At 37.4% G+C, this 15640-nt stretch overlaps 3 protein-coding genes across 11 annotated transcripts; 1 reads left to right on the top strand and 2 right to left on the bottom strand.

Moving 5' to 3' along the window:
* Positions 1-836: 836 nt before the first annotated feature.
* Positions 837-4670, bottom strand: mRRF1 (mitochondrial ribosome recycling factor 1). Of its 3 annotated transcripts, none has more exons than XM_022845880.2 (8): positions 4567-4670; positions 3371-3568; positions 2957-3115; positions 2735-2790; positions 2456-2607; positions 2266-2344; positions 1844-1924; positions 837-1428 (listed from the first exon to the last, which is right to left on the bottom strand). In XM_022845880.2, exons 2-8 carry the CDS (start codon positions 3549-3551, stop codon positions 1345-1347), a joined length of 792 nt encoding a protein of 263 aa, XP_022701615.1. In that variant the 5' UTR covers positions 3552-3568; positions 4567-4670; the 3' UTR covers positions 837-1344. The 3 variants fall into 3 exon arrangements, with proteins under 3 accessions (XP_022701615.1, XP_022701616.1, XP_022701617.1); XM_022845881.2 differs by lacking the exon at positions 4567-4670 and adding an exon at positions 4283-4414; XM_022845882.2 differs by lacking the exon at positions 4567-4670 and having other exon boundaries at positions 3353-3488.
* Positions 4671-4817: 147 nt separating this feature from the next.
* Positions 4818-8392, top strand: LOC111267588 (coiled-coil-helix-coiled-coil-helix domain-containing protein 2). Of its 4 annotated transcripts, none has more exons than XM_022845889.2 (6): positions 4818-4971; positions 6898-6964; positions 7147-7288; positions 7512-7561; positions 7809-7889; positions 8067-8392. In XM_022845889.2, the coding sequence occupies exons 1-6, from the start codon at positions 4940-4942 to the stop codon at positions 8118-8120; spliced, it is 426 nt and encodes a 141-aa protein (XP_022701624.1). In that variant the 5' UTR covers positions 4818-4939; the 3' UTR covers positions 8121-8392. The 4 variants fall into 4 exon arrangements, with proteins under 4 accessions (XP_022701624.1, XP_022701628.1, XP_022701627.1 ...); XM_022845893.2 differs by lacking the exon at positions 4818-4971 and adding an exon at positions 5175-5197; XM_022845892.2 differs by lacking the exon at positions 4818-4971 and adding an exon at positions 6554-6606.
* A 543-nt stretch (positions 8393-8935) lies between these two features.
* LOC111267584 (F-box and leucine-rich repeat protein 13) lies at positions 8936-15381 on the bottom strand. 4 transcript variants are annotated; one of them, XM_022845877.2, is made up of 7 exons: positions 15180-15381; positions 14704-14775; positions 13425-13626; positions 12878-13033; positions 11979-12594; positions 10871-11357; positions 8936-10074 (listed from the first exon to the last, which is right to left on the bottom strand). In XM_022845877.2, the coding sequence occupies exons 2-7, from the start codon at positions 14731-14733 to the stop codon at positions 9862-9864; spliced, it is 1704 nt and encodes a 567-aa protein (XP_022701612.1). In that variant the 5' UTR covers positions 14734-14775; positions 15180-15381; the 3' UTR covers positions 8936-9861. The 4 variants fall into 4 exon arrangements, with proteins under 4 accessions (XP_022701612.1, XP_022701613.1, XP_086827492.1 ...); XM_022845878.2 differs by having other exon boundaries at positions 12878-13024; positions 15180-15380; XM_086971366.1 differs by lacking the exon at positions 15180-15381 and adding an exon at positions 15124-15141.
* Positions 15382-15640: the final 259 nt, after the last annotated feature.

Genomic DNA, 15640 nt, shown 5'->3' with positions numbered 1-15640 from the left:
ATAGATGGTAACAGAGCGAGTATCTAGGAGATCAAAACACCAAATCACTTGGCATGGTGACAAACTACGGGCCAACATATGATCTACATTAAAAAATAATTAGACTGCTGCGAAGAGTAACGTGTCCACATGCTCTCATGGTGCATATATGATTTAGATAATCTAAATATTGATAGAAGAAAGGAACTTATTACAAGCAACAACAAGTGTTCCGTGTCCAATTTTGATCAAAGTGAAAAGATTTTTGTCCAGAAACATGCCAGTTTAGCGATGTATATGGGAATGACTTTCAGTTAGTTTTAAAAATCGCATAAGTATCTTTTTGAACGGAATTTAAACTACGGATTCAAAATAGAAGTCTTTCTGACATAGGAAATATATAGGAAGGCGTCTTCAGAAAAGATACGTTTTTCCATTATAACCCAGATGGTGTAACAAACAAAAAAATGTGTCTATTCCTACACTTGTTTAATAAAGACGACACACTAACAGCGACATGGAGGTTAAGAAATTTTATATATCACCTTTGAATCCAAGTCGAATCGAAGTTCAATATGATAACAAATCTTTGTTCTTGACAGTATCAGCTTTGTTGCGCTATGATTGGACCTGCCGATCATTTACTCGGCAATAATTGTATCTGTAACTTACTGGAACTGTTGTATACTGAATTTGTATAGCACATATTCCAAAAACTCAATATATTCACGAGGCAGATTGCTAGAGATAGCGCTAATTCTATCAAATATAAGTGTTTTTTAGTTCCATTTATATTAAATATTAATATTTTGATACAATCAGTACATAAAGAATGGTAAACAAAATCGTCGAACATATCATCAAGTTCTATTGTAGAAACGCATTTTATTTATATTCTACACATTATAAAAAGCGATGACAATGTTATTTTGCGTCAAAATCTTTTCGGACAAACATCTATAATCAGTAAAATGCCTAAACATAAGTGCACATTGATACCATTGACGACTACCGAGTAACACAACAATATTAAGGTGACACGTGTTCCTAATATAAGCATTTTTCTTAAAAGACAGTATTAATTTCCGGTCTGTGGATATTCACAAATCGGCTACATAATAAAACCTATTTATTTTGAAATAGAGTGTCTTATGCAAACACAAGACACACCAATAGACATGAGTGGTCAGACACTCGGACAGAAGTATACCTACTTTATTTGAGCAGTGTCTTTAGTTATAATCCGCTCAGCTGAAAAAGCGTTCTCAACTGCCTAAAGTGATTGATTTATTCACTTTAGTCTTGATTTTTGACTGCGTTTTTCTACGTTGCATACGACAAAGTAAAGAAATAATCCGACAATGGTTAGCCTTCACTAAGTAATTCATTTTGCTTTGTTTTCATCATTGCTTCAGCCTTAATCACGGTTTGCTCCACTTCGTATTTTACCTGAAATGAGTCAGTAACATGCAGTACAATAGACTTTGTTTGTCAATAATGATTGCATTATCAGCTATTTGTGTGATTTTTCTAACTGGATCACTCACCACAAGAAGGGAGGCTAGCCTATTTAATTGAAACATGAGATTTTGCTGTAAGACCGATCATTAGCTACACTAATACAGCATTTAATAGAGGGATCCAGTACGTTTAGAATTACTTCAAAAACTTGTTGCAAACTTGAATCATTGGTTGAACAGGAAAAATGATTATCATATTTGTCATTAATAATGATTGCGTAGAAATTAGAAAAATGCAGACACACGTATTTTAAAACATGTTTAAATAATCCGATTATTTTCGTAGAATTTGAAAATATCGCTTTACAGGAAGCGTGCTATATTGCATTAATAAGTTCAGAAACCTGCTGCTGCGCATTGTAGATTAGATCCTGTGATTGGCCGTCTTTACGACTTCGAATTTCCTTCGTAGCTCGACGTTCCGCCTGCCGATGTAAATCAAAGAAAAACTGTTACCACTTCAGCGCGATGCTGTCAAATAGAAGCTCAGTTTTATATAGTTACAAGTACGTGTCTTATGGCAGGAAAATTAAACTAAATATAATGTCCACCAATGAGGCTTTAAACTGTACTTATTTGACGGGTACACAAGCGTTCACGATAAACACTTTTATTCAAAAAAGTTTCTTTCATTGCAGGATATTGCTTTTGTTACCATGAAGCTAATTCACATGTATATGTAAGTAACGTCGCTATGACGAATAATACAATTCAAGGTCGCTTCACTGCAGGCAACCATGTGTAAGGCATATCTATGCATACGAACCTGTGCAAGTTCATCTTTGCATTTTTGGAATAGAGTCTTTGCACTCTTTGCCATGTCCTCGCGCTGTTGCCGAGTTACTCTGAAAAGATAATTTCTGTTAAATAAAATAAAAATAAATAAAAATGGAAAAATAGAACAGTACATAGGCATCATAATAGCAAATCTGTCGTCAGGGTATTTCATAACGTACTTCGGAAAATGCAAGTACACGAAAGTAGATTCCTGTTGCATGGAGGCGTGCATGCCGGAGTCCTGTATAGCTTTCATTGCAGGTTTGATCGCTTCTGGGAACGAGGTAAATTGTAGAACCACTAAATTTGGCTTTTTCTGGATTTGTGCCACCTGAATAAACCGAATTGATCCAATTGGTGAAATCGGACTTACGTTTACGGCATACGTTTGTCAGCATTATAAGATAAAAACGGATAGTATTAATAATACCATACACTCAAATTTAAAATGAATTTACCTCACAAAGTTGAACTTCTTCACCTTCGAAGTTTACGATGATACTTTCAACGTTGGCTAAATACAAATAAATTGAATTAGTCTTAAAAAATGTTAAGTACGTCATAGGATGTATAAGATAGTCATTTGATTTATATAAAAGTCATGCATATTCCCGTAAAAACTGCAACAACTAAATGCGAATAGCTTTCAATTGGAAAAGCTGAACCGTAGTCATACATACCAGCAGCGTTGCTAATAGTTAACTGCTTGAGATAAGAATCGCTAAGATTCTGCAACGCACGTGATATACTATCTCGAAATAACTGCACGCTCATAACCTCGAACAATTCGTCGTCCCTAAGTTCGACTTTTGGTCGTGCCGATGAATGCCTAGTAGACCCTGAAAGAATTATTAGATGCACAAGAGGTTTATATAGACAACTTTTTTTTAAATGCTTAAAGCTTATGTGAGTGTACATCATTAAGATAATTTTAGTGTAATAAAACAACGTAGCGTATGTCAAGGTAGCGCAGAACATCAGCATATATTTATGAATTTTGCTGTTGGCGTACATCAAAAGCGAACTTAAACTTTAATATAGAGAAAGTGTTATCAAGTAAAACAAATGTAAATTACACATTTAAAAATGGATACCCTGGCGTTGCTTTGATTTTGCATATCCTCTGAGACTTCTGACTAGAACCGAAACCGTCTGGTGTGCAAAGTTGGCCTGCGGGAACTGAGAAGAGATGCTATGAGAGTTTGTTACGATACTGCGTTGATATGTTGACAAGCTGAAACAACGCCTCACAGCGCAACGCTGAACCGCGAACATGATGTCGTACTAGGAAGCTGAAAAGGTATTACAAATTATTACCGTAAACTTTTTTGCAAACTAGATGGAATAGTCTGATATATACACCTTACCGTGCGAGAACCCGAGGCTTCACGGCCTTAAGGTCCAGATTACGATAGTACGCTATCCCGACAAAAAAAGGGTGCACACTACATCAAAATTTTCAGTACTTAATAATAAGCAACGAACGTTCATTATCCAAAATATTCATATAAGTACTTTACTATAAAGTACTATAAAGTTACACCCTAGGGTTAAACTCGTGACGATATGGTATGTGTTGTAGCTTTTACGTTTAGTTTAGTTACAGGAATGCAAGTTAGAACACAGAACTGCTTTTTGATTAGGAAACATATCATTTATTTATATCTGTCCTTTTCCTATGGTGGCATTTTATAGTTTAGAACTCTTTTAGAACAGCGTGTCGCATTTGTTTGAATTTTTCTTTTTTTAGACGCGATGCGCCATTGGTTTCTTACAACCTACCCCCGTTACTACGCCTGAACAACGTAAACACCTGAAGTGTATATGAGTATTTTCGCGCACGGTTCTCTCATGTAATGTATTTGTAATCCGAAAGCGACATTTTCTTAGTACAACTTAAATGGAACTCATAACTGGGTAACTCTTAACCTACAGCAAAACGCATAATTTTGATTTCCGATTAACTGTTTCGATACAGCTTATTGTAATAATTCTTCCATATGCACCTTAAAAACGTGGGGTACAAACGCGGCCCCAGCAGAAGAATTCAGCCTATAGGTAAATCATTCCCGAAATAACTTAAAAGCCTTCATAAACACTAATGCAATAGCCGTTTGTTTTCGCAGTAGTTCGTTTTATCGTATACGATGTCGATTAGAAAACATTACCCTAAATAGACTGATCTAAGTCGTAGTGACGTTCAGTAGCTATCATTACCACAGAATTAGTACGACTGGTCTTCACTACTATAACGAATATATATTTAATACATTACACGTCTTCTTATTACCTCCAGATAAACTCAAATCATGGAACTAATCACCGTTAAAGTAAATGTACAAACACATGTTTGAATTTTGGAGCGGACCTGGCGAAGTAGTTGTATAGAAGGTTGGCTTTCAAAGACGATTTTCCTAATTAATACATTTTACGCTATAATGGACAATACTAGGAAAAGAAAAATGCAACATTGACAAAATTTGAAAAAACAGCAGTATTGCAAAAAGTATCGAGCACAGCTAGATGATTTTCGAAATCGAAAATATATAAACCGAGTTTATTCTAACGATAGACTTCTATGAGCTCAGTTTCGGGCATTTCGCCGTGACTTTCAAAACTAACACGCACCGTTGTCGAAAAACGTGCATTTTTCTTGAAGTGAAATGGCTCGTCAACGTCGTTCGGCTTCTCCAATGTAGGTTTATGTTTAACTGATATTAAGGCTTATTATTGCAGCAAGTATGCATTGCTTTCCGAAGGCTACTGATAAAGTTGTGGGCATTTGTGATGATGTGATCTCCAGCTATATAATTGACCTTTTGTACCGTTTCTATTAGAATATGAACTTTCAGGTTGATTTACAGTGTAGGGGAACATGTGTTTGATCTAACAAAGTTCTCTTACCTAAAAAAAATGCTCGCGTACGTAATAATTCACACTGGAATGTGATTTTATCTGTGTAGAAGTTTCGGGAACGTTTGTTCGATATGCCCACAGGTATATACCTATACAGTGGGCCATATTGGGCATTCGAATAGTCTGTTCTATATACAACTGGCCTCGTTAAATCAATGGTTAAACCTTACGTGAAATTCTAAAGAACTGGAATTTTGGCGTGTAGGATTTACAGTACCAGAAATAAATCTTATGTAGGCATTGTGTTTTACTGTTTGTATTACAACTCCACGCGTTACATATTGAAATGACGTTAAACATACAAAATCATTGTAAATTTGTACTGCATAAGACATCGGGATTAATATTAGTGATATTCTTACACTATGCCGCCTTAAATTTCGTATTCGTTCTGTTTGCTATTCAAAATAGCGAACGTGATTATCATCATTTGTCTTTTATTCCCTGTTCTATTTGATGATATAGCTAGTACAACCAATAGCGTACTGTAAAACAACAACTCCAGTTAACGACTATATACTTCAGATTGAATTTTCGTCACTAGACGCTAACGTGAATGTGCTGGAGGACTGACAAAAGTTTCTCAATCCATTTTAATAGGAATAACCCAATACAGTATTTCTGTGACGTTACCAGACATTTATGTTGTCGTTGATAACCTTATTGAACAGGATCAGCTCCTAATGCTATAATTTTAGTTTTATAGCATTATTTGTCTTGCATCATCATTGAAGGGAATACGAAAATTGTAAACAAGTCGATCGTTCTTCTCAGTACGAAGCAATTTATAGATAATTCGAGTTGAGTAATTTCTCAATTCAAACGGAGTCATTACAATCTGTTCGAACTATTTTTTTAGCATTTCTTCTGCCAAATAGAAACGTGTCAACGTTTCTTCAGTAGACGCTAGGTTACGCGTAATTTTTTCTCAGACACTTTTTGCGTTCTCATGCGATGTAATTCAATGTTAGCACGCGAATAAATGTTATGCTGATGTAGTCTTTTTCTGGTAGGCACGAAAAACCGATTGTAAAGCTTGCATAGTCTGCTCTTGAGGGCACTGGTCTACAGACCTCAGAAAGGCTAGTTCCGTTGCGTCTCGAGGTGTTTTTTTCTCCAACTTGAACCGTTACGCCAGCTCAACCTTATGTATGAGTGAATGGCGAGTAGCCGCGGTTCATTGTTGCGAGCTGCGGTTATCAACTACTTTGTTCTTAATTATAGAACAACGTTTCGAATCTTTTGGAAACGCCTCGAATTATCTTTTGAGAAAGACACTGACGAAAAGAAAGGCATAAATGTTAGGACCTGTGTCAGCCTGTTGCATTTTATGAAGGAGTAACCATTCGCTAGCTAACAGCGGCCGTGCAAAGAGCTTCCATTGAAGAGCTATACAACGTTTAGCCATGACTACGTGTGAGGGCTTACCTGGGATATATCCTAATATATATAAGTAGTAGCCGAGATCAGTGTTCATTCTTTTAACTAGTTTTAATCAATGCAAGCGTGTTTCGACCAGCTAAAACGTTCTCTTTTTAGATGATGCTAATGTATTATGCTTCAAAGAACAATTTAAATTTTAGCATTCGCTGTCGAAAAAACCATGCACGTGCAGCCATTAGTATCGCTACTTTATATTACGTCTTGATGGGTGACTTCTAATTACCATCATACAATAATAGCATTCTTTTGGTTGATTTTTCAGGCGCCGTCAAGCCCCGGCTCCACCAGCAAAGGCTGCTCCTCCTGCCTTAGCACCTGCTCAGACTCAGGTATTGTTGGATTGTGATAAATATGATACGTCTGTTCCCGTGGTAGCACACCAAGTAACGTGTTTACTTGAACGTTTGGGACACGTGGTGGCCTAGGTTCAAAGTGTTTTTTTGCCGTCGCGATATCAGTTTCGAATTTATAGCTTAATTATCTTTTCTACCTTTGATCACAAAATTGATAGGTGGCGCATGCTCCGCCTGCAGCGCCACAGGCTTCCCAACAGCCAGGACTATTTGCCCAGATGGCCACAACAGCTGCTGGAGTCGCTGTGGGTTCAGCAGTAGGTCACACTGTTGGACATGCAGTGACCAGTGCTTTTTCTGGTATGTATTATAATTACTCACCCTGAGGTGTGTATAATTGTTTAGTAGGTTGAATTTATTTGGGATAGATTCTATCTGCTTTCTATTACAGCAGTCCATATGAAAGTCCAATATTTTTTTCGATAGCACGTATTGTGAAATATGATGTTAGATCTTTTCATTTGTAGACAGGCGAATTCTATAACTTTTGGTGCGTTGTATATCTTGTCGTTTTCGTGTATAGGGGGGTCCTCAGATGCTCCTGCTGCATCTCAGCCCGTTTCGCAGCAACCGGTAATAACAACTAAGGCTTTATTTACTATTTTTCATGTTATTATCTATCTATCGTTACTCATGTCGCAATATATGCTTGTTATCATTTTGAAAACAAAAACGTCTCCGAACTTGGGTGTTAATACATGGCTTGCCTTAAGCCAGTACCTCTCTTTAGAAGTAACAATAAATAATGATCTTTGTTACACACCTATAATCCAAAAAATACTGACTAATTTGTAATATCCTGTTGCGTTCGTTCCAACAGGCTGTCGACGATCCTTGCTATCTTGAAATGAAGCAGTTCATGGAGTGCGCTAAGAACCAGCATGATATCACCCTTTGCCAGGTACCTTATTGAACCTACGCTGTATTAATCATTCATCTGACACAGCTATTTGTCTGCTAAGCAAGGTTTGGACAGAATACAAATCCCCTTGGTAATTTCTTTTGTTTGGCCGGTAGCATGTCAGATTGATAGATGTTACCTTTATTCAATTTTCTAATCTGATCGTTTGCCTTCTAGGGCTTCAACGACGTCCTGAGGGCATGCAAGCAGCGTCATGAAATGCCTATTTAAATCAATCAAGTAACAAGCAAATCTAGTTTGAAGCTGAAATGTAGGCCTCATTTTTAGTTATTCGACGCTTATTTTTCGAGTTGCAATGAACCGAAATTCAAGAATTCGTGGACTATGAAAATACCCATACGGCTCAAAGAAGGGTGCGGCAGCGTCGACGATAGTATAGAGCGACTGAGACGATTTCTTGGATATCTAATAGTAGTAGAATAGTGCTTGAGTTTTGTTTAAAGTAGAAGTGAGGTAAATAAAAGGTCTTAAACACAAACAAATGACTTTTTGTTCTTCTATTTGTTATCTGCGCTATGCACCTATTTTTTACGAACGCTTCATGACGACTAGCATAATAACTTGTGTATCTTAATATTAAAAGTGAAATTCGCTAAATTCCTTGCCACAGGCTTTACGAATGATATTTCTGAATAGATCGTGAATGACGTTTGGGAAATAATTTCATTTCATCAGATGAGCTCAGCTTTTTTGTCGAGAGAAAATCTGTTCTCATCGACGAAATTTGCACAGTTCATGTATATAATAAAATATGAATATAATAACTGTAAAAACATAATATATATATAAAAAAATATATGTATATTTAAGAGTATAACATAGAATGACACTACTGTCAGGCAGGAAAGTCTCTAAAGTGCCTACATTAAAAATACGGTTTCTTTTTTCATGGGAATAACCCTTATTGTTGACCGTTACAACGATTTTAGCTATTTGATGTTGCTTAATTGGTTAGAATTATCAATTACTAATACAACTAAAGCGTTATCATATATACTATGTTAACAAGGAAGAGAGTAGCACCGTGTGTGTATGGCCGCTCTAAATCATTGTGGCCATTATTATTGACTTTTTTACGCGCTTACGTATAAAGGAAACTCACAAATATGATTGATAAAAGACTTGCTGATAGCGAGGATTGCGCAATAGTTGATATCCTAAGATCTTGTAAGTTCATATTTACATTAAATTGATTTCCAGTTTCTGGCTTTGATCTTTCGGAGCATTTTGTATAGGTTATGTAAGGAATATTAGAGCAGCAAGAATAAAACCTGAAGTTTTTCAGAAGCTCAATAAAATTTTAATTTGAACTCGGAACTACTGGTTAATCTCTAAACTGTGGAATGAGGCACCCTCTTTCATGTACCAAAAAATATTAAAAAGTTCTACATGTATTTTTTATATGTATTCAAGAACCGAAATACTTTCTGGTATTTTCCTGATACACTAGTTAAGCTGGAATCAAAATTCTGTGGGTTGAATGTTATGGGCGGTTCTAAAGAGTCTATCTTACCTACTTTTTTCAAGCACTTCGTATATACATGTAGAAATAGTTAACCCATTTTTCATGTTCCTGTTAATGAAAACATCACCTGTGAATAAAACGACTTGTTGCTTTTAAAAAATGCGTAGCTTGTTTGAAATGACAATTTGGGATTATCGCGTTTGCGAGATGAACAGATAAGCTTTGTTAATGATGAACTTTGAATTCGCATCAGTAATCGCTGTGCTACGGTTCGATAATGCGTAGCGCTCCCTGTCATTGGTTGCCTCTGGCAATTTCAAAACCCTGTTTCTAATAACAGTGTATATATTATAATAAGCTGAAGCAATGCATTTATGGCAACATAAAGCTGTTATAAGTTTACTATGCCGTATGTATCCTATGTAGGAGGCATGTTACACAGCTCTCCGTGCAGTCAATCTCATTTTACCATTTCATTATCTCAATCTAATTTACATCAACTGTCGGCCTCAAGTGTGCGAAGAGATTAACGGCATCTTCTGACATCGAACAGTGTTCCACGAGTAGGCGTCGAAGCACCGGACAATGTGACAGCAACACGTGAAGGCTTCGGTCCGTTAAAGAACGGCATCCCTTTAAAAGCAATGTTCGAAGACGAGGTACGCCCTGAATTAGCGAGATCAACCCCACATCTGTGATCTGCAGGGAATGACAAGACGAGATAGCGGAAGAGAATTTAACGGAAGCCAAAAAATCGTAACAAGAAATAGTAATTAAGATAGCCGAAAGAATACTTGCGTCTTTTATAGCGATTTTAAATACTGAAACTCTAAGTGTTTCGGGCAACTATTCTACAAGCTGCCGAAATAGGAGAAAAACGTATTGCTCCAAAGAAATGTATCGATTGATTGACTCATTGCTGAGTCGTATATCGCGCTTATGGTTTCGGGTCCGCACAACTGTACTAATATGCATCGGGCTATATGAGTTTTATGCAGAAAAAATACATATATGTATACAGATATGTAGCTTAAGAATTAAAAAAATAATTAGAAGAGGACATATATATATATATATATATATATATATATATATATATAGTGTTGAATCTTCTTGAGACTATTTGTAGGACAAAGGGACGACGAAGAAAGCAGAAAACAAGCTCGATAATCTGACAATATAAGCATTCTAAAAGTTGGCTACAAAAAGCTAGCAAAGAAAGGCGAGTGTAACGATCTTTGTACTAAAATGCAGGCTAGGTCCACTTCTGGTTGTAACACATGAGCTCTTTATTTACTCTTCGTATAAAAAGTTATTTTTTTTCATTTGAGCTAAAGTAGAGCTTTGGTCTAAAAACTATATAATATAAATTTCAGGTAAAAGCTCTAGCATATCATGCTAGCTAACATTGAGTTAATGAAAATCACTTACGGTTCATTAAACCAAATTGCATCCGGTCATGAATGTTAAACTATTGAAAAGTCTGCCATCATACCTGCGGGCACCCAGAAAGGTCGATCAACTCTAGAGACCGGTGATGAGTGGCAATACTGACGAGCGCCGCATCTGTCAGTTGACTAGCCAAGCAGAGCTGTAGTAACCTCATGTCCAGTGAACCGAGCCCTCTGTTTAGACTTCGGTCCGTAATGTCGACGGCTCCAGTAAGAGTGAGCTCTCTCAACCCGGACAATTTATGGATCTGCGATACACCGGCGTCCGTAAATGTGAGGCAGTAATCAAGATTGAGCACCTCAAGCTTTCGAAGATTATCACAGATCAGCTGCAGACACTCGTCGTCCAAACGCCGGCAATTTGCTAACTTGAGGACACGCAGTTGAGTTAGGGCCGTCAAGGACTGGAAGACCGTTACATCACACTTCGTATAGCTCAGATCTAAATGGCGCAGCGTGTGATTATTCTGTAGACTGCTCAATGCTTCGTTGCTGATTGCGGCACACGAATACAGACTCAAGTAGCGTAATCTGAAAATCAAGTGAAAACAAATAGAATATGAATGTTTGTTTATTCCAAAAAGAGGTTATAATCTAACGAAAAGCTGTTTATTATCTAGAAGCTGCACTTTCTGTTGAATGCAATAAAAATAGTTTCACACAAAACACATGAAATATATGGACCTAATACAATTATACAAAATTTATACTTGCAGGCTTACATTATGAGAGTATATATGGTTGTTTAAATTACGCCATCTTTGAAGCTTTAAAGGCTTTCGACCATTTAGCATTAACTTACCACAGGCGTTGCAAAAACAAGATCCTATTTGTTGCGTCTGTTGTACTTGCTTTTCTTATAATTTTTATTACCAATAACCGTAGCAGTATCTTATACGTGTGCGGGCGGTGTCATACGCGCGCTTTCGTTTAGGTAGTCTAGAAAACTAAATGACTTGCTGAATAACTTGTTCTGGCAAAACATGTTTAAAAACATCGATAGGACATACATAAGGTAATGCTTAGTTGTATTTCGAATGCGTCGACTTGGATATAACTGATCCACAGAAAGAGGAAATCGATACAGGGGATGCTTGTATCGATTTCCTGTTTCTGTGTTTCCCTTATAGCTAAAAATAATCAAAAACATACCTTCTCAATCCGGAAATAGCGTGGCATGCTGAATCTCCTATTCTGTAGCAGCCCTGAAGATCTAAATGTTCTAAATCCACCGTCTTCTTTAGAATGGCTTCAAGATGCGCGTCGTTAGCCTGACAAGTGCTGGCCAGTGAAAGCACACGGAGTTTTTGGCATTCCGCAATCGACAAAAATGCGTTATTCGTCAGCTGATCGCATCGATTAAGCCGAAGTTCGACCAGATGATCGCGGTATAACTCACCGAGGCAGGCCATTGCTTTGGCGTTAATCGGCGTCTGACTGAAATCGAGAGCGGTAAATAGACTTTTGCATTTCATCATACAGGCTAGTACATTCTGAAACGTAACCACGGTGGTGCTGAATTCGATTGCTTCGGTGTGGAAGCGTTTGAAGACTGCTGGATGAAATTGTAGAATAGTACAGCCGGCCAAACTGAGCGATGTTAGGTGAGGCATTAACTCAAGTAGGCAGTGAAATGATGCATCCGTCAAGTAGCGATTGGATTTCAGTGAAAGATGACGGACTCCACGTAGCGACTCTTGAACCTTCTCCCTTGAGACATTTTCCAGAGGACGCAACAAACTGTCTGACATCATTAAACTTGAACATCCTACAAACGCAGTGATAGATGAAAATAAAATTTAGCATCTTAATTTGGTGATTTGAACTTTTTAAAGTCGATTTTTTTTATTCTATTCCTTTCTGTCATTGTCTAAAAGGCTTCAAATTCGGTGAACTACTATTCAGGTAATCCAGGTAACTACGACTAATAGATTAGCACTTCTGGTATTGAAAAAATGTTTCCAATAAAAGCGGCGCATTAATAAAACGGTAACACAGAGCGAATAAATAGGACAACGTTTAGTGTAAAATCTTCTGTATACTATACTAACCTGTGATTTCAAGGGATTTTAGATTCTGGCACGCCCGAAGGATCGCGTAGAATACAAGTGCCGAGAGATCGCAATCATCGAGATGAAGCTCAATTAAACTTTCACCAACACGCTCCCAGAACGATCCGTTGAAGTCATACAGAGTGCCTAGGAACGCTTGAGACATGAAACATCCACAAAGGCGCAATGTGGCACTGCTTGCCTCTAGCCTACAGACCTTACTATGGTAGCTTACACAACACACAATTTTGTGTTAGTTATTTAGTAAAAGTGTAAAAACATTCATAAACACAAATGGCGTACTATCAAGAACATTTAGTTGACAAATATACAACATTTTAATGTAATTGCCATTTATGTGTTCCAGCAGCACCCAAATAACAACAGTCTCACACAACGAGAACTCAAAACAGACAGTGAGAAGCTTCTGGCTAGATCATACTAACTACGGCACCGTTTGTTAATATATTTCTATACCGTAAAAATATAAAACCGTAATTAACGCGACCCCACGATACAATAAGCGCGGCCGTTATTTAGTACTTACCATTAACTATTCGTAAAGAAGGATATGCCCTGCTAGACTCCTGCAAGGCTTCCATCGCCCTTTGCAACCCACCCTCGGCTATAACAAGACGAACATCTTCAACCATTCTTGATCCGCACAAAATTACATTCCATCGTTGGCATACAGAGGCGCAGTTCAGACGATCCCCAGGTCTCAAGTAAAGCAATAATTTCTCTAAAAGCTAAATAACAAAAAACATGTGGCAGATGTGGAAGATTGGATTATTTCAGCGTCCATGGATATAAGGGATACATAAGAAACGTGTTCACACAATTTTGGGACTGGTCTATAATGCTAAGAAAACGTATAGGTTTTGGTAAAGCAAGAGAATAAGAGCACGTTTCTCAACCTTATTTAGCTCAAACAAGGGATGCTTACAGCAAATCATTCGAATTCAAGGAGGCTCACGATACAAATAGGGTCAAAGATTCCGAATTTTTAACGACTATTTAACTATTTCGCCTGCAATAATTTTTTATGTAGAACCTTAACATGCTCAAAGAGGAGCAGAACCTGCTCTCACGTGTCATAACAGGTGGCGACACGTGGGGGTATGGCTATTACGTTTATTCTTATCCATTTATCACTTCAAATATGAGCCCAACCTACAAACTACTACAAAGTCCATGGTAAAAACTAAGCCTATTTTCTGCAATCTTCTTCGATTATGACGAAACCAGGCGTCTTGAATACATTCCGAAGGAGCATAAAGGGTATTACGAAAAATTATAAGAAAAGCGTATAATGCTGTCCGCCAAAATGGGTGCGGATTCTTCGTCATGATAATTCTCCGATTTACACGTCGTTACTCGTATCACATTTTTGTTGCATAAAAACTCGGTCGAGCCAGTGCCGTTAAAACCCTTTCATTCATCTGATATAACTCGCCGTGATTCTCCCTCTTCCTAAGACCTAAAACACACCTGGATGCAAAAACTTTAAGGGTATCGAGAATATCCAAAAATAAGGAAAGCAAAGCTAAGATATATTTTTGGAATTGAGTTTAAATCTGTTTCAACGACAAAAAAAACAGTAATATACATACTTTGAATTCAGCGGGGATTAGTTCAGTTATCTGGGATTTGGGCTATTTACGTTTATATACCTCTCCTCTGTAAAATTCTTCGAGAAACTTTCATCTGAGTCCACTCTAGATTATTTTAACACACTGAGACGTATACCGACATCTGTACAGATAGATTTATTATGACATATTATAAATAATAACAATATTTCTATGTATGATTCGCAACTTTACCTCGTCAGGTAGGTCTTCTACGGAAGCCATCACTGGAGGATGATGTCACCGCTGAGTAAAAACTACTCAATACTAAAAACACAACATCAAGACGAAGTGTCTCAAGTAGCAATATCTGAGTACGTCCTCTGTCTGAATCAACGCTAAAGCCACTATAGGGCCCTATATTACTGCTATGCAAACGACAAGCCTATACTACAGAATGACAAGCGAACCCTCGTAAAGATTTTGACTATACGTGCTGATCTATATAAAGAAAGTGTTCGGCCAGCCGGACAGTATGGAGTCGAAACGAGTGCAGATAAATGTATTTTTTTCTGTTTTCATGTGATTCAGCCTGTCGCCACTTGGGTGTATCCCGTATATTCTATGTTCCACAGAGTAAACCGACTGAAATCATTTGTTAAGATCATTCCTTACTCAGCCAAGAAGTGCTCAATATAAGCTGAAGGGTTATGACATAAAATAGTGCTCACTTGAAAGAGGTGGCACAGAACATAATCTGGTCTCACTTCCCCCTTTTGAAAAAAGCCACTAAGGGCTCTTTTTGGGTAACAGTGCACTAGTGAGCAGAGAGCGAAGTATAACTCAGAATGATTCCTCAGTGAACATCCGGTGGTTGACTGGAATTATTCGGTTGCCTGACATCTTGCTGGCTCATGATTGTATAGAATATAAACATATTACGATGCGGCTGCCGATAACACGAAAAGTGGAACAAAGAAAAAAAGAACAGTTGTACTACAAGAGGGAAAAAAACCAACCTTAACTGGAAGTTTGATCTATAATTTTTTGTAGCTGTGGTAAACACACTGGAAGCATATTGTCTATTTACTCTGCTGACAATTTTTTTTTTGTACTGTCTGGTATAGCTTAGAGCACTCTAAGCTCTGGTGTAAACTCAATTATTAAAGCATCAGTCGTCACAACTTGTTCG

Source organism: Varroa jacobsoni, unplaced genomic scaffold, assembly GCF_002532875.2.
Source record: "Varroa jacobsoni isolate VJ856 unplaced genomic scaffold, vjacob_1.0 scaffold_1201, whole genome shotgun sequence".
Classification (NCBI taxonomy): Eukaryota; Metazoa; Arthropoda; class Arachnida; order Mesostigmata; family Varroidae; genus Varroa; species Varroa jacobsoni.
This window is presented reverse-complemented; position numbering and strand designations above follow the sequence as displayed.